Here is an 18,897-nt window from a genome sequence, read left to right on the forward strand (position 1 = left end):
AATTGCTGAATTGTTCTCACAATAAGTTTAGTTTAATGATTGAAATTGATGAGACCGCACCTGAAAATGTAAGATGGTGTTTTGTTTGATGTCACATGTCCCCTGTGTGTATGTCCTGTAACGTATGTCCTATAATATGAATAGGACTGCCCGTGTGTGGAGAAGGTCCAGGGCTCCTCTCTCGTTCCTGTTAATGTGGACCGGAAGATCACTCTGGTGGGACGCCACCTTCACCTCTTCCAGGTGTGTGAGGAATGCTTGCAAAACCAAAATGGCTGATGGTTTACTTTACACAAGATGCATGTTGTGTAAAACGTGTGTTTTATATATTGGTGTGTGCATGTGTCTGTGTTTGTGTTCAGGATGAGGATCTGGACTATGAGTGTGTGCTGACCATCGAGGGGCGGTCAGTGGTGGTCGACGCGTACGTGGAGCCAGACGACACCCAGCCCTCTCTCTACTTCATCACCTGCCAGCTCCACCAGGTCAGTCTTTATTCAATAACAGCCTATGTGGTATTGCAACAATGCTGTTAATTTGAACAGCGTTTGTCTGCATGCTGTTTCATGTTTTTTTGAAGAGCGATATTTCAACTACTTTTGCATATTTTTTTATACTGAATTATCATATCTTCAACCAAAACCTAATATTATATAATGGAACCTGAGTAAACAAATACATATCTATTTCATTTATTTCATAAACAAAGTTATGCAACACCCAATGCATCTGTGTGAAAAAGTAATTGCCCCCTTATACTCAATAACTGGTTGTGCCACCTTTAGCTGCAATGACTCCAACCAAACCCTTCCTGTAGTTGTTGATCAGTCTCTCAAGTCACTGTGGAGGAATTTTGGCCCACTCGTCCATGTAGGGCAGCAGGTAGCTTAGTGGTTAAGAGCGTTGTGCCAGTAACCGAAAGGTCGCTGGTTCTAATCCCCAAACCGACTAGGTGAAAAATCTGTCTGTGCCCTTGAGCAAGGCACTTAACCCTAATTGCTCCTGTAAGTCGCTCTGGATAAGAGCGTCTGCTAAATGACTAAAATGTAATGTAAATGTAGAACTGCTTTAACTCATTTGTGGGTTTTCAAGCATGAACTGCTCATTTCAAGTCCTGCCACAACATCTCAATTGGGATTAGGTCTGGACTTTGACTAGGCCATTCCAAAACTTAAAATGTGTTGCTTTTTAGCCATTTTCATTTAGACTTGATTGTGTGTTTTGGATCATTGTCTTGCTGCATGACCCAGCTGCGCTTCAGCTTCAGCTCACAGACGGATGGCCTGACATTCTTCTGTAGAATTCTCTCATACAGAGCAGAATTCAAGGTTCCTTCTATTAAGGCAAGTCGTCCAGGTCCTGAGGCAACAAAGCATCCCCAAACCATCACACCACCACCATGCTTGACCTTTGGTATAAGGTTCTTACTGTGGAATGCAGTGTTTCGTTTTTGCCGGGCATAATGGGACCCATGTCGTCCAAAAATATATACTTTTGACTCCCCTGTCTATAGAACATTCTTCCAAGAGTCTTGATCATCCAGGTGCTTTTTGGCAAATTTGAGTCAACTTTTTTTGTTACTTGTAAATTCAGGTTCCCTTTACCTAATATTAGGTTTTGGTTGTAGATCTGATAACGTTCAGTATCAAAAATATGCAAAAATAGAGAAAATCAGAAAGGGGGCAAATACCTTTTCACAGCACTATGTGGGCAGCTGAGATTGTGGACACTGCTAAGACTGCCTTATTTTTGTCATGTTGCAGTATGCCTATACTGCCTTTGCAGAGGAGTACAATGCCATGATCAATGTGAAGAGGAGAAACACCTTTCAGATTGATAGTGCTGACGACCTTCATGGTAGGTTATAGAGGAGACCGCTATTGATATAGATCTCATTGAGATTCTCTATTCTTCAGATTATGTGGTGTTGTTGATTCCTGGTATCCTCTCTGTTCCAGTGACGTTGTTTAACTGCTCTGTGGGCCGGTCAGACTGCAGCCGGTGTCGTACAGCTGATCAGAAGTACGGCTGTGTGTGGTGCGGGGGAGCTCGCTCCAGATGCAGTTACCAGGACTCCTGCGCTGGCGAGATCAAGCAGTCCTGCCCAGCACCCGTCATCCACTTAGTGAGGCTTGATTTGAGACCTTCTCTTTTTATGGTTGATGTGTCTTTAGACAGTGAAATGGACTCGTTTTTAACTTCTCTGTGACTGTGTGTTGCAGATTGAGCCCATCTCTGGACCAGTAGAAGGTGGTACTGTGGTGACCATCTCAGGCTCCAATCTTGGACAGAAAGCTGAAGACATCCAGAACGCTGTCACTATAGCTGCTGTCCCCTGCACGGTCATCAAGAGTAGATATGAGATCTCCTCAAGGTAATGTTCTTCTCATGCAACAACGTTTATTTCTTCTATCTTCTTCATCTCTAGATGTATCTGTGTTCAGAGTAAGAACCTGCTTTAATTCTCCATTCTCCTGTAGGATTGTGTGTGAGACCACAGCCAGTGGGGGAGAGAAGAGTGGCCAGGCCTCAGTCGAGGTGAGAGGAGGAGGACTTGGACTCTCCGGTCAAAGGTTCAGCTTCCAGGTAACTATAACAGACATTATTATACTCCGAATGGACAATACTTGCCCTCAGTCTGATAATGGATTCGTAATGCCCTTCCTCTTCTCCTCAGGACCCGGCTCTGATTGGGATAGCCCCTCATAAGGGGCCCAAGGCCGGGGGCTCAGCGTTGACCATAATGGGCCAGAGCCTGAAGACTGGACACCCCAGTGAGGTCAGCGTGCTGATTGGAGGAGTCTCATGCCTCATGTGAGTCTCTTACGCATCTGTTACATTCAAAATCACCAGATCAACCACTGTAAAGCAAGTGGAGTCTGCAATGCATATGAGAATGCATACATAATTTGTCAATTTCCTTAATAAAGTCCTGTAACATGCTGTAGCAGTAGTTGAGATATCTGGTTAAATTAATTCTCTCTAGCTCCTCTGAGGTCGAGGATGACCAGATTACATGTACGACCGGGGGCAGCAACAGAACTGGAGAGCATGGAATCACGGTCCGATTTGGTAGAGCAGAGCGCCATCTACAGGGAGAGATCTATCATTACACCTCAGACCCTAACATAACCATGGCTGCACCCTCCAAAAGCTTCCTCAGGTGGGTGTCACAATGTCACTCGCAATAAATTGTCAGAAATACAAATAAATCATCTTCTCTCTGTGTGTCCAGTGGTGGAAGAATGATCCGTGTGTCTGGACAAAACCTGGATGTAGTACAGGAGCCCCGAATCCGGGTGACCCTTAGTCCTCTGGAGTCCCTTTCTCCGGGGAGGAGGATGAGGAGGAGCAGCAGAGATGGAGAGAGACGCAGAGAAATCCCACTCAAGAGGCAAAGACGGATAGTTCCTGAGCCAGACTGTCCTGAAGACGCACTCTGTATCGTCAAACAGGTAAACTGGTGGTCCTCTTTAGCTCAGTTGGTAGAGCATGGCGCTTGCAACGCCAGGATAGTTGGTTCGAGTCCCGGGACCACCCTTACATAAAATGTATGCAAGCATGACTAAGTCGCTTCGGATAAAAGCGTCTGCTAAATGGCATATATAATATTATTATTATTATATTAAACTGAAATGTGTGTTGAGTCCTCTAACATGGTGTTCAGATGTCTACTGGCTTAGTTTGAGGGATAGGCACTCTTTTCTTTGATCATGTAGTGTGATGTATCACCTTTTAAAGGTAAAGTTGTCAATCAATCACTGCTATTGCTTTCCCTAAATATCTATAAACACGCTTGTCATCTCCTCTGTCTCATCTCTCCCTCTCCAGTTTGAGACGAGTTGTGCAGTGAGCAGCTCCTCTCTGATGCTGTGCCCTACGCCTGCCGTGGGGACGGAGGCCCACCATGCTCGGGTCAAGGTGGACTTCCTAATGGATAACCTGCACTTTGACTTCAACTCTGTGGGCAGCGGTGCTTTCAGCTACGAGCTCAACCCCAGGCTGTACCCACTGAACCAGAATGACCCCAGCAAACCCTACCACCACAAACCTGGCAGCATCATCTCTGTTGAGGTCTCTGCTACATTCTATCTCTGCTACCATAACAGTTTCTCCCAACAGTTTCAGAGCCTATGAGTGTTTTCAGTTTCCTGTCCAGTTGGCTTGCTCCAATATCATTATTGTTATGATCTAGGGGGAGAACCTGGACCTGGCCATCTTTAAGGAGGAGGTGGTGGCTCTGATCGGGGAAGGGGTATGCTCTGTGAAGACCTTGACCCATAACCACCTCTACTGTGAGCCTCCATCCCAGCAGCCCTCTGTGATGGCCAGCAAGAAGCAGGAGGGCATTGATTCTCTCCCCGAGTTCACTGTACGTCTTCACTCCTTGCGTCACCACTGTTGAAACAGAGAGGGCACATGTCTGTGTAATTCGGAATATTATTTAGTTGTGGTGGTAGTAGGGATGACAAGTGTAAAACACTTGATCGTTGAATCTAAGCCTTCCACTCTAAAATCAATTGCTGTCTTGTCCCAGGTCCAGATGGGGAACCTGAACTTCTCTCTGGGCAGAGTGCAGTATGACACCCAAGGCCAGTCCACCTTCCCCCTGGAGGCCCAGGTGGGCGTAGGGGTGGGGACCTCCATCGTAGCCCTCATCGTCGTCATCATAGTGCTCATATACAGGTGGGTGCCAACACAGTCATTCTACTTTGCCAAGTACACCATTTTTATCTGTTCAAAGTTATGCTTGGTATAATGGATGTGAGCTTTTCTGTCTGTCCGTATGTATCTCTGTCAGGAGGAAGAGCAAACAGGCCGTGAGGGACTACAAGAAGGTCCAGATTCAGCTGGAGAATCTGGAGACCAGTGTGAGGGACCGCTGCAAGAAAGAGTTCACAGGTGAGAGAAAGTGCCATAAGCTTCACCATAAGTTCCCAAAACAGCATCTTATATCACAAAAACCTAAAGTGGCTTCAAATAAGGAAGGTTTTTCAGGTGTGGGTTACATATGATTTTGCTAAAAAGATTCTCACTATCTCAATGTGGTCTGTTTTCCTCCCTCCTCTGTGCAGACCTGATGACTGAGATGATGGACTGTTCAAGTGACCTGGTGGGTTCTGGTATCCCTTTCCTGGACTACAAGGCGTATGCAGAGCGCATTTTCTTCCCTGGCCACCGGGAGTCGCCACTGAGGCGAGATTTGGACGTGCCCGAGTGCCGTAGACAGACGGTGGAGCAGGGACTGGTTCAACTGTCCAACCTCCTCAACAGCAAACTATTCCTCACCAAGGTAACCTTAACCAACTCTGAAGAAGTGAACTTGAGCTACCGTGCCTCTCAATACCATTCAGACTATAAAACATCAACAGTAATATATAATGCATGCATGTTGTGCTTCACTTTCACTGTGTCACTGTTTTGACCCCTTTGTGCCCCTGTCTCCCAGTTCATCCACACCCTGGAGGTGCAGCGGACCTTCTCCCCTCGGGACCGGGCCTACGTGGCCTCCCTGCTCACCGTTGCCCTGCATGGGAAGCTGGAGTACTTCACTGACATCCTCAAGACTCTACTCAATGACCTGGTGGTGCAGTACGTGGCCAAGAACCCCAAACTCATGCTCCGAAGGTGAGGGGGGCTGATCAGTATATGTTCTCATCAGTCTTGGGTAATGGCAGGCTTTTTGCTGTGTCTTTTTAAAGTCTCTTGTGGTTTTCTTATCCGTGTAGGACACATTCACGTTGATGTTGTTCTGTTTCAGAACTGAATCAGTGGTGGAGAAGCTCCTGACCAACTGGATGTCTATTTGTCTGTTCACCTTCCTGAGGGTGAGTATCTCAGCCTGCCATGTCCCCATTCACCCCCCAGTGTCTCCTCACTAAAGAGGCAGTTAAAGAAACATGTCCCTTCTGTGCTCTGTTATTAGGATACTGCAGGGGAGTCCTTCTACATGCTGTTCAGAGCCATTAAACACCAGGTGGACAAGGGACCAGTGGACGCCGTGACAGGAAAGGCCAAGTATACACTCAACGACAACAGGCTGCTCCGCGAGGACATAGAGTACAAAACCCTGGTGAGAGCACAGCACACACACACCCTGATGTCCCTTTACCACAAATACACAGCTACATGCAGGGCTTTGTTCATCATTATAAAGCAGGGGCTGGAAATAAAGCAGTTGTGCAACATGGTGAAGTAATCAAAGTTTTCAGTGTAGTGATTTAATGAACCGTCATTAACCTTCCAGACGCTGAATGTCCTCATGCCAGCGACAGGCAACGGTGGCGTGCCCCAGACCGCTCCTGCCAAGGTGCTGGACTGTGACACCATAACCCAGGTGAAGGAGAAGGTCCTGGAGCAGGCATGGAAGGGCATGTCCTTCTCCCAGAGGCCCCACGCAGACTCTCTCCACCTGGGTGAGCCTCCACTACAGCTCTCTATCATTCACTGTTCAGTCTGAAAATGTGACATCTTTGTCCATTCTGGCATGCCAGGTAGAAGTGAAGCCAAATAACATTTATCCAAGTTAATGGGCATACTATAAACGTGAAACACCCTAGAATTGACAAAGCCAACAGATTTCTTCCTTGGTCATCAGTTATAATCTACTTTTTTGGTAGCAAATCTTTTGTATTGTGTCCTTGATCAGAGTGGCGTGCGGGCATGGCAGGTCACCTGATCCTGTCAGACGAGGACCTAACGTCGGTGGTGCAGGGCTCCTGGAAACGCCTCAACACCCTGCAGCACTACAAGGTCAGAAACAGTAGGCCACACATATAATAATATAATAATATGCCATTTAGCAGACGCTTTTATCCAAAGCGACTTACAGTCATGTGTGCATACATTTTTACGTATGGGTGGTCCCAGGGATCGAACCCACTACCCTGGCGTTACAAGCGCCATGCTCTACCAATTGAGCTACAGAGGACCACGTCCCATCCATCCCTGTCCCCCTTAACTAGAATTACTACATCACTCTAAAGTATTTTTTGTTTACTTTGTTAATTTGATTTAATGATTTTACAAATGGTCTGCAGGTTCCGGATGGAGCCACTGTTGCACTGGTACCCCGGAACTCCAAACACATCCACAATGACAACCATGACTACTTTCCTGGAGAGAGTGAGTCTCAACTAATCTATGTCACATAAGTGCAGCATGGTCATAGGATATTGTTCAGCATCAATACAATATTGCTACCAAATTTGGACAATGCACAAGAGCTACATTTGTAACATAAGGATATACAGTGCATTCGGATAGTATTCAGACCCCTTGACATTTTCAACATTTTGTTACATTAGAGCCTTATTCAAAAATGGATTAAATAAAACATTTCCTCATTATCAATCTACACACACTACCCCATAATGACGAAGCAAAAAACAGAAATACCTTATTTACGTAAGTATTCAGACCCTTTGCTATGAGACTCGAAATTGAGCTCAGGTACATCCTGTTTCCATTGATCATCCTTGAGATGTTTCTACAACTTGATTGGAGTCCACCTGTGGTAAATTCAATTGATTGGACATGATTTGGAAAGGCACACACCTATCTATATAAGTTTACCACAGTTGACAGTGCATGTCAGAGCAGAAACCAAGCCATGAGGTCGAAGGAATTGTCCGTAGAGCTCCGAGACAGGATTGTGTCGAAGCACAGATCTGGGGAAGGGTACCAAAACATTTCTGCAGCATTGTAGGTCCCCAAGAACACAGCGGCCTCCATCATTCTTAAATGGAAGAAGTTTGGAACCACCAAGACTCTTCCTAGAGCTGGCCACCCGGGCAAACTAAGCAATCGGGGGAGAAGGGCATTGGTCAGGGAGGTGACCAAGAACCCGATGGTCACTCTGACAGAGCTCCGGAGTTCCTCTGCGGAGATGGGAGAACCTTCCAGAAGGACAACCATCTTTGCAGCATTTCACCAATCTGGCCTTTATGGTAGTGGCCAGACAGAAGCCACTCCTCAGTAAAAGACACATAACAGCCCGCTTGGAGTTTGCCAAAAGGCACCTAAAGGACTCTGACCATGAGAAACAAGATTCTCTGGTCTGATGAAACCAAGATTGAACCCTTTGGCCTGAATGCAAAGCGTCACATCTGGAGGAAACCTGGCACCATCCCTATGGTGAAGCATGGTGGTGCCAGCATCATGCTGTGGGGATGTTTTTCAGCGGCAGGGACTGGGAGGCTTGTCAGGATCGAGGGAAAGATGAACGGAGCAAAGTACAGAGAGATCCTTGATGAAAACCTGCTCCAGAGCGCTCAGGACCTCAGACTGGGGGCGAAGGTTCACCTTCCAACAGGACAATGACCCTAAGCACACAGCCAAGGCAATACAGGAGTGGCGTCGGGACAGGTCTCTGAATGTCCTTGAGTGGCCCAGCCAGAGCCCGGACTTGAAACCGATTGAACATCTCTGGAGAGACCTGAAAATAGCTGTGCAGCTACGCTCCCCATCCAACCTGACAGAGCTTGAGAGGATCTGCAGAGTGAAGAACGGGAGAAACTCTCCAAATACAGGTGTGCCAAGCTTGTAGAGTCATACCCAAGAAGACTCCAGGCTGTAATCGCTGCCAAAGGTGCTTCAACAAAGTACTGAGTAAAGGGTCTGAATACTTATGGAAATGTGATATTTCCGTTTTTTATATTTAATACATTTGCAAAAACCTCTCTTTCCTTTGTCATTATGGGGTATTGTGTGTAGATTGATGAGGGGAAAAACGATTTAATCCATTTTAGAATAAGGTTGTAAGGTAACAAAATGTGGAAAAAGTGAAGGGGTCTGAATACTTTCCGAATGCACTGTATAACTAGCAATGATATTTTTCTTAAGCTGCCCTTCGACTGCATCGGGGTTACCGTATATACTGTACCTAGACTATGTCAGAGATGTCTGACCATGTGTGTCCCTCTGTCAGAGACGCCCATGTTGGACGATGCGGACGAGGGAGGCGTGAAGCTCTGGCACCTGGTGAAAGCCAATGAGGAACCAGACCTGCCCAAACACAGGCGTGGTAGTCTGAGAGAGCGGGAGAGAGAGAGGGCCAAGGCCATCCCCGAGATCTACCTCACACGCCTACTCTCCATGAAGGTGCCAGAAATCACATGCAACGCAACGCAATGCAATAAACAAGCAGACACACACACACACACACACACACAAACAGTATGTGTAATATTTACACTAGTGCACATATTTATTCCCATATCTTCCTACTCTCTCTCCCAGGGCACACTGCAGAAGTTTGTGGATGACTTGTTCACAGTGATCCTGAGCACTAACCAGCCAGTTCCCATGGCTGTCAAGTACTTCTTTGACCTGCTGGATGAGCAGGCTCTGCAGCACAACATTACAGACTCTGAGACCATCCACATCTGGAAGACTAACAGGTAATGACTCAGGACTACTACTGGCTCATTTGCTTTTGAACACTGAAGTGTTTCCTGTTCTTTGTAATTACAGTAACCAATACAGATCTGGGCTCGGATTCACAAAACCTTCTTAAGAAGAATTTCCTTATTAAAGGCCCAATGCAGCAGTTTTTATATCAATATCAAACATTTCTGAGTAACAATTAAGTACCTTACTGTAATCGATTTTCTTTAAAATGGCCCAAAATGGCTTTTTAACAAAAAACTATTTCTCAAGCAAGAATTTTGCTAGGACTGTCTGGCCCTTAACAAAATGTACCATGGTAGGACAATTAAAAAAATTCCATGGTACTATCATGGTTTTCTGGTCACTACCATGGCAGGAAAATACCATGGTATTTCCACCAGTACCATGGTATTTTCCTGCCATGGTAGGGGCCAAAAAAACAAAGTTTATTTTTCATTGTACTACCATGGAACAACAAAATAGCAAGGTTTTGTACTAGCAGCATGTGAAACATGAAAGCATGGTAGTTGTTTACAATGTATTATCATGGTCTGTGTCGCACCATTTTTCAGGTAAAGTGACCAAAAACGTAGTCATTTATAGTACTCACATAATGCAACATTGACTTCTCGCTCTGCAATGGCAAAGCTTAGGCCTAGTACCCTCTTAAACCCCTTTAGCTCATAGTGAAAAACTACAACACACATGGTCTAGTAGTGTAGTGTACCATCTTAAACCTTGGGACCTGGAAATGGTATTGTAAAAAGAATGAAGGGATAGTGGTGGAGAGTCATCTCCAAAACAATCAATTCCTCAACTCCTTGCCCGTCGACTCCTATTTTCCTCGACTCCTAATATTCTGTCTGAGTAGTTGCCGTAGGCTAAATCCAAGAACACAAACTCTTGCATCTTTCACAGCGAGGGAGCGAGAGGGGAGGGGCACAGCCAGGGATAGCTAGGCAAGGTCGACCTCCAGGCAGACAGTCAGAATCATGCATAGCATCGGTAATCAAAAGCTGTATCTCACAATGCTGTATCACGCAATTTCTTGGCTTGCAATGTCTCGCAAGTTCACGAAAGTAGGGGCTATCAATGAGTAGACTCTTCTACACGCAACAGACGGAACACACACTGGCATCTTTCATAGTGAAGAGAAAGAGCAGGCGAGCCAGCTAGGGAGAACGAGGGGCAGACAGTTGGAACAGTGCGCATAGGCTATCTTGGTAATCTATCTCGCAATGTCTTGTCCTGCAATACCTCATAAATTCACCAAAACCATTTTAAAGTATATATTAGGCTATCAATGAGTATGGCTATTCTACATTGTGCCAGTGAATTGAAGTTGAACATCACCAAATGCGTCAGTTTAATTAGGCCTAAATGTGCAATAAAAAGTACTGTGCCTGTAGATTATTTAATGAAACCCTGGCAATAGATCGCCTATCAGGTCATCCCCAATTTCCCACTGAGCTAAACGTTTTGGAAATGGGAAGTTCACTTTCTCATCCAAGTTTTGCAAATACTGTCCAGCAGCTCAAATCAGCAGGATGGAGGGACATTTTAATTAGGAGGGACGTCTACCATGATCACAAAAATTATGATTATGATCACATTAGCAGCAGTGTGCGGCGTTTTACTTTTTTATTTTTCATGAATTCACCTACAACTCCAGCACCTGCAAAAAGTACCTGGATGGGCCTATGTTCTTCAGCTTTTGTATATGATCACATATCTTCAATTTAAATATTATGGGGACACCTAGGGCTGTTACGGTGACCGTATTCCTGCCACACCAGCAGTCACAAGTCATGACAGCAGTGAAATTCCACATGACTGTTGAGTCACGGTAACTAGGCTTTTCCAAAACTGTGCTCTGATGCCTACCAAACTTGCTAATGGCCAGTACTAAGTGCTCTGTTGTCCCTCTAATCACTCGGACATCAATGCAAATGGAATCGAAAATCAAACACTTCATGAGCGCCCTGGCATTCAGAGTTTGAGCGGAATAGGATCACCTGTTGCGCAGCGAAAACTTTAGGTTACGACTGTAACCCCGGTTCTCTGATAGGTATTTCACTTATGGGATACATATTCGTCAGAAGCCTTTATTACAACATGATTGGCTGGACGTCGAGACGTGTGCGTCGGGGAAGGATGTCCCTCCTACGCTATAAAAGGTCAGATGCAGCGTCTCTGAGTCATTCAAAAATAAGCCACACCTCTTCCTCGCTTATGCAAGGAGGGTGGTTTGTGAAATTCTTCACTCATAATATCAGAGAACCGGGGTTACAGTCGTAACCTAAAGTTCTCTTTCAAGTATTTGTTTCGGTATTTCACTTATGGGATATACTGACTCCCGTATTGCCAGACAAGCTTATCCTGACGACCGACTGCCCTTTGTGATATATCACACAAAGGGCTTTGCCCTTCAGAAGATCCTACACCTAAAACAGTATGCGCCAGGGTCGGTGCAGTGACATCGAGCCTATAAAACTTTCAAATGTATGAGGCGAAGCCCAACTCGCTGCTGAGCAAATATCCTTGATAGATATGCCCTTAAATAAAGCCTAGGATGTAGCCAGCAGGAGACTGAAGACCCTTACTTGTGTAGGCCAAAGCAATAGCCCCCACTATCCAGTGGGATAGGCGTTGTTTAGTGAGCGCTTTACCTGTGTGAAGTTTCGCCCAGGAAACTAACAACTGATCACATTTCCTAAATCCCTTAGTCCTGTCTATGTAGATGCGCAGAGCGCGTACTGGACACAACATATGCAACCGTTGATGTTCCGGAGAGGAAAACGGTGGAGGATAAAAAACTACTAGCTCCAGAGGAAGACACATCAAAGATGGGTTAACAATCTTAGGGATAAAGGCGGGGTTAGGCTGCAGCGATGCCCTATTGTTACCAGGTGCAAATTGTGCACATGACGAGTGCACAGAGAGTGCGTGAATGTCACTTACACGATTGGCAGAGGCCAATGCTAGTAATAGCGCAGTCTTAAATGAAAGCATCTTCAGCTCCACCTGACCCAGGGGCTCAAAAGGCTGTTGGCATAGAGCATCCAAAACACTTGATAAATCCCATGACGGGGCAAGCTGTTTGGACACCGACATGAACCCTTCACCACTGTCGTGCTCCCAAAACCCACATGACAAGACTAAATAGTTGCAAGATATACCTTAAAAGTAGTGAGTCCTTTTTCTAATAATTCCTGTAGAAATGACACGCTTACCGGGACAGAGCACTGGAATGGTACTGCCTGTGATCCAGTGCACCATTCCTCAAACACTCGCCATTTACAATTATAAAGGGACCTGGTGGATGAGGCTCTAGCACTCTGAATAGTCTAAATTACATTTTGACGAAGCCCGGCAGTGTTCAAGTTGAACCATTCACGGGTCAGTCCCCCTTGTCTGTTTATGTAAGCCACAACAGTGGTATTGTCTGTTCTGACTAGAACATGACGACCCTCCAGAAATGAGAGGAACGACTTTAATGCTAGGGACACTGCAAGGAGTTCCAGGCAGTTTATGTGAGAACAACGGAGATGGGGTCCCCACACCCCGTTGACTGCTCTGCCCTCGTGGGTCGCACCCCAACCTGAGAGAGATGCGTCCGTCGTGACTACTGTTTTGGACAAAACAGTGCCCATCTGGGCACCCTGTGACAGAAACGTCCGGTGCCAAGCAGGGGCGCAGCGCTACCATGCAGTCTACGGAGATCTGTACACGGTGATGTTTGTGACGTATTGGGCTCAGACCCAGAGAAGAGACCAAGCGTTGAAACCCTCTCATATTCAAATGTCCTAATGGGATGACTACTAAAGCCGATGCCATCAACCCTAGTAGCCTCAGGCATGTTTTGAATGAGACCAGGTTCCCTCTGCGAAACAGTGCTAGGCAATCTTGGAATGTTCTTATATGTTCCACCGAAAGGCGAGCTTTGAAAGATACCGAATCAAGGATTAAACCTAGGAAAGAGATTGTCTGCGTGGGAATCAGAACGCTTTTTACTGTGTTTATTCTGAAACCTAGAAATGTCAGGTGTTCCAATAATAGCTGACTGTGTTCTAAGACATCTTGTCTCGATTGCGCGCACAGCAGCCAATCGCTATGTACGTCATCAGCCGAATGCCCTTCTCTCTGAGTGGGGCTATGGCTGCCCCGGTACACTTCGTAAAAACATGAGGTTACAGAGAGAGGCCGAAAGGGAGCACCAGAAATTCGTAGATTTACGCCTTGAAAAGCGAATCTGAGAAATTTCCTGTGAGAGGGGTATATTGAGAAGTGAAAGTAAGCGTCCTTCAGGTCGACGGATATGAACCAATAGCCTGGGCACGCAGAACGTAGCAGAGCAGTGTGTGTCAACATTCTGAACGTGTACTTCTCGTGTGTTTAGAGCACGTAGATCTAAGATCAGGCGTACGCCGCCACCCTTTTTCAGAAGCAGGAAATATCTCGAGTAAAAACCGCAGTGGCTTTGCTCGGGAGGAACAATTCTTATTGCCCTTTTCCCTATTAGCGATGTGATTTCCTCCTGGAATACATGCGCTGATTCCCCCTGAGCCTGAGTGTATATGATTCCCATGAATCGAGGCGGGGTGACAGCGAATTGCAGTCTGTATCCCCTGTCTATCATAACCTGTACCCAGTTTGACACTACGCATGTCTGCCAGTTCTCTCTCCGCTCCGAGAGAGGGCTGACCAGGCTTTCCCCCATAGACGGTGCAACAGCACCCTCTGTCGGGGGGAGGGTGTATGACAGTTCGTGACGCACTACGCATGTCCGGCTTCATAGCGGGAGAGCACTTATGTGGCCTGTCACCACAGAAGGAGCGGTAGCTCCCTCTGGTGGCATTATAGGGAGGCACCCTGTTTGTTTAGATTTTTTGAGAAACAACATGTCTGACTGCGCCCTTGGCCTGTAGCCTGGTTGCGCTAGTGTTCATTTTTTTAATGTGAACTGACATTGGAGAGTGTTTGTGAGACAAGAGGGGGGCCTTGTAGGGGCATCCATCTGAACATTGTCTCTTCTCCTCTTTGGGCTGTACTCTTTGACCACCAACTTGGGCCCGGTAGGCCAGAAAGAACACTGAGGTGCCTGTGAACCTGCACCCTGGAACAGGCTCAGGATTTGAGGAGGGGATAGAACAGTGCTTGGGGGAGACTGTTCTCGCCTCTCTGGCAATGGGGACATCGCTAGGCCATTTGCTTCTTCCTCCTTACCCCCTGGGTGGGGTTAGGGGCAGGCTGGCCCCTTGTTGCCATGGATGGGAAGGGGGGCTTCTTGGACCAGGGGCCCTTAGGGTCCGATGTTGTCTGCTGCCCTGGGTTCACAGCCTGGGGAGCTGGGCGCCTGGGGATCTTAAAGATCGAGGGGTGTCAACCCACTGCAGCCTGGGCGAAGGTGCAGTGAGGCACAGGGGAGGCACTGGGCTGTGTCTTCTCACACCTTTTCTGCATCATCTCAACGGTGGGACCGAATGGGGCCTTAAGGGTCTACTGGAGCATCCAGGATATTCAGCTTCTCACTATCAGACACCGTGGATAGGTTGAGCCATCGAGCCCTCTCCTGGGATATCATGAGCCCCATCGCTCACCCTGACGCCTGGACAGCGGCTTTGAGCAGACGCAGGTTGAGGTCTGTGGCAATACAGATCTCATCCCATAGACCGCTAGCTCCTCCTGTAGTTCAGCTTGGTATGCCGAGAGCATGGAGGTGGTGCTGAGAGCCCTCACTGCTGTGGCGACCGACCTGTAGACCTGCTCTGTCGCAGAGGACTGGAAGCGCTCGTACTTGGTTGGTAAGGTGGGGCCAGTCGAGGTCATGGAGGACTTTTGGCTGGGGTGTAGATGGGAAGCCACCAGGGGTTCGATGGGGGGCATGTGGGCAAGCCCAATCCCCATCATGTCAACACAGTCCAACAGCGACCCACCTTGGACAGGGTTCTTGGAGGAGAAAGGTGTACTCCAGGTACAGGTAAACTCCTCCAGGCATTCTGGGAAGACTGGCAGTAATTGCCTGGCTGCCCATTTGGCTTTGGGTAGCCTCTTACCCTCGTCGCGGGACGTGGTGGTCTCTACTACTGCATCGGGCCAGGGAATCACCAGTTTATTCGCAGCGCGTTTGCACACGTCCTGCAGGTCCACACCGAGAGCTGGTGGGGATTGCGCCCCGCCTGCGTGTCCGGTTTCGGATTCCCCGGCGGGAAGCTTGGTGGCCTGGCCTGAGGGATGAAGGAGCCTTCGTCTCCACCTGATGATTCCGAAAGGAGACCGTCTGAAAAAACCTGTGGAGTTGTTGTCATCTCCAATCAGGAAGACCGACAGGGAGGTTGTGAGGTCGTTGCTGGAGTCTTCCAACAGCGGGGCAATGGCGTCGAGCTGGTCACCCCAACTAATACTTGAAGGCTATTCCATGCGAGAAATTGCCAAGAAACTGAAGATCTCGTACAATGCTGTGTACTACTCCCTTCACAGAACAGCGCAAACTGGCTCTAAGCAGAATAGAAAGAGGAGTGGGAGGCCCCGGTGCACAACTGAGCAAGAGGACAAATACATTAGTGTCTAGTTTGAGAAACAGACGCCTCACAGGTCCTCAACTGGCAGCTTCATTAAATAGTACCCGCAAAACACCAGTCTCAACGTAAACAATGAAGAGGCGACTCCAGGATGCTGACCTTGTAGGCAGAGTTGCAAAGAAAAAGCCATATCTCAGACTGCCCATCTTAATCTTTTATTTTTATTGGCCAGTCTGAGATATGTCTTTTTCTTTGCAACTCAGAATGAGAATAGACTGACGAGTTTCAGAAGAAAGTTATTTGTTTCTGGCCATTTTGAGCCTGTAATCGAACCCACAATTGCTGATGCTCCAGATACTCAACTAGTCTCAAGAAGGCCAGTTTTATTGCTTCTTTAATCAGCACAACAGTTTTCAGTTGTGCTAACATAATAGCAAAAGGCTTTTCTAATGATCAATTAGCCTTTTTAAAATGATTAACTTAGATTAGCAAACACAACGTGCAATTGGAACACAGGCTGATGGTTGCTGATAATGGGCCTCTGTACGCCTATGTAGATATTCCATAAATAATCTGCTGTTTCCAGCTACAACAGCCATTTACAACATTAACAATGTCTACACTGTATTTCTGATCAATTTGATGTTATTTTAATGGACAAAAATTTGCTTTTCTTTCAAAAACAATAACATTTCAAAGTGACCCCAAACTTTTGAACGGTAGTGTGTATATATACATACATACATATACACATACATATAAATACATATACATGCATACATATAACACACATATCCCTTTTTAAAATATATTTCCTTGTATTACTTTCCAACCCCACCATCCCTCCCCTAATTGGAGTAAACTAGTGAACAACAAAGCTTAGGCCTCTACTTCCAGTTTATACATACTATATACATTTTAGAAAGGATATTTTTCCCCAAACGATTTCCGAGGGAGTGCACATAAGGCTATTCTGTGTTGGGCGGTTAACAAAGAAACAGGTCCTCTTACATCCTTAGAGTTATTTACGCAACTTTAGTTGTGATACAAGCGTTAGGCTATATGATTTGATTTCTAATACATTCTAAGGCTGCATGATGCGACTAATGATGATTTGAAAGAAGTTGCAAGAAAGGCAAGCGCTCTGCTCTGTTTCTTGTGCAGGCTGCACATACTTCATCAGTCTCTCAATCACAATTTGACAAGTATTGATAATATTTCTCACTGATCAGACTATTCTCAGTTTAATCTGGTCTTTACATATAGCATACTTATATAAACTCAGCAAAAAAAGAAACGTCCTCTCACTGTCAACTGGGTTTATTTTCAGCAAACTTAACATATATTTGTATGAACATAAGATTCAACAACTGAGACATAAACTGAACAAGTTCCACAGACATGTGACAAACAGAAATTGAATAATGTGTCCCTGAACAAAAGGGGGGGAGGGTCAAAATCAAAGTAACAGTCAGTATCTGGTGTGGCCACCAGCTGCATTAAACACCAGCTGCCTCCTCATGGACTGCGCCAGATTTGCCAGTTCTTGCTGTGAGATGTTACCCCACTCTTCCACCAAGGCACCTGCAAGTTCCCAGACATTTCTGGGGGGAATGGCCCTAGCCCTCCCACTCCGATCCAACAGGTCCCAGATGTGCTCAATGGTATTGAGATCCGGGCTCTTCGCTGGCCATGGCAGAACACTGACATTCCTGTCTTGCAGGAAATTACGCACAGAACGAGCAGTATGGCTGGTGGCATTGTCATGCTGAAGGGTCATGTCAGGATGAGCCAGCACGAAGGGTACCACATGAGGGAGGAGGATGTCATCCCTGTAACGCACAGCGTTGAGATTGCCTGCAATGACAACAAGCTCAGTCCGATGATGCTGTGACACACCGCCCCAGACCATGATGGACCCACCACCTCCAAATCAATCCCGCTCCAGAGTAAAGGCCTCGGTGTAACGCTCATTCCTTTGACGATAAACGCAAATCCGACCATCACCCCTGGTGAGACAAAACCGTGACTCGTCAGTGAAGAGCACTTTTTGCCAGTCCTGTCTGGTCCAGCGATGGTGGGTTTGTGCCCATAGGCAACGTTGTTGCCGGTGATGTCTGGTGAGGACCTGCCTTACAACAGGCCTACAAGCCCTCAGTCCAGCCTCTCTCAGCCTATTGCGGACAGTCTGAGCACTGATGGAGGGATTGTGCGTTCTTAGTGTAACTCGGGCAGTTGTTGTTGCCATCCTGTACCTGTCCCGCAGGTGTGATATTTGGATGTACCGATCCTGTGCAGGTGTTGTTACACGTGGTCTGCCACTGCGAGGACGATCAGCTGTCCGTCCTGTCTCCCTGTAGCGCTGTCTAAGGCGTCTCACAGTACGGACATTGCAATTTATTGCCCTGGCCACATCTGCAGTCCTCATGCCTCCTTGCAGCATGCCTAAGGCACGTTCACGCAGATGAGCAGGGACCCTGGGCATCTTTCTTTTGGTGTTTTTCAGAGTCAGTAGAAAGGCCTCTCTTGTGTCCTAAGTTTTCATAACTGTGACCTTAATTGCCTACCGTCTGTAAGCTGTTAGTTTCTTAACGACCGTTCCACAGGTCCATGTTCATTAATTGTTTATGGTTCATTGAACAAGCATGGGAAACAGTGTTTAAATTCTTTACAATGAAGATCTGTTTTATTGATATTTTTACTAATTACAGTGGAGAGAACAAGTATTTGATACACTGCCGCTTTTGCAGGTTTTCCTACTTAAAAGCATGTAGAGGTCTGTCATTTTTATCATAGGTACACTTCAACTGTGAGAGACGGAATCTAAAACAAAAATCCAGAAAATCACATTGTATGATTTTTAAGTAATTAATTTGCATTTTATTGTATGACATAAGTATTTGATCACCTACCAACCAGTAAGAATTCCGGCTCTCACAGACCTGTTAGTTTTTCTATAAGAAGCCCTCCTGTTCTCCACTCATTA

At 46.5% G+C, this 18,897-nt stretch overlaps 1 protein-coding gene across 1 annotated transcript in view; it reads left to right on the plus strand.

Moving 5' to 3' along the window:
* The window catches only part of LOC121545918 (plexin-B1-like), a 76,441-nt gene that overhangs the window by 39,847 nt on the left and 17,697 nt on the right, over nt 1-18,897 (plus strand). Inside the window, exons 12-33 of the mRNA XM_045209423.1 lie at nt 145-243; nt 363-485; nt 1,764-1,857; nt 1,959-2,125; nt 2,223-2,374; nt 2,481-2,586; nt 2,678-2,814; nt 2,987-3,163; nt 3,236-3,455; nt 3,832-4,074; nt 4,196-4,372; nt 4,538-4,686; nt 4,802-4,902; nt 5,076-5,293; nt 5,450-5,628; nt 5,762-5,828; nt 5,927-6,073; nt 6,248-6,416; nt 6,650-6,753; nt 7,041-7,125; nt 8,930-9,102; nt 9,241-9,401. Of these exons, the coding sequence (XP_045065358.1) occupies nt 145-243; nt 363-485; nt 1,764-1,857; nt 1,959-2,125; nt 2,223-2,374; nt 2,481-2,586; nt 2,678-2,814; nt 2,987-3,163; nt 3,236-3,455; nt 3,832-4,074; nt 4,196-4,372; nt 4,538-4,686; nt 4,802-4,902; nt 5,076-5,293; nt 5,450-5,628; nt 5,762-5,828; nt 5,927-6,073; nt 6,248-6,416; nt 6,650-6,753; nt 7,041-7,125; nt 8,930-9,102; nt 9,241-9,401 (3,248 nt within the window). The remainder of the gene's footprint in view (nt 1-144; nt 244-362; nt 486-1,763; nt 1,858-1,958; nt 2,126-2,222; nt 2,375-2,480; nt 2,587-2,677; nt 2,815-2,986; nt 3,164-3,235; nt 3,456-3,831; nt 4,075-4,195; nt 4,373-4,537; nt 4,687-4,801; nt 4,903-5,075; nt 5,294-5,449; nt 5,629-5,761; nt 5,829-5,926; nt 6,074-6,247; nt 6,417-6,649; nt 6,754-7,040; nt 7,126-8,929; nt 9,103-9,240; nt 9,402-18,897) is intronic.

Source organism: Coregonus clupeaformis, chromosome 30, assembly GCF_020615455.1.
Source record: "Coregonus clupeaformis isolate EN_2021a chromosome 30, ASM2061545v1, whole genome shotgun sequence".
In the NCBI taxonomy this organism is placed as follows: Eukaryota; Metazoa; Chordata; class Actinopteri; order Salmoniformes; family Salmonidae; genus Coregonus; species Coregonus clupeaformis.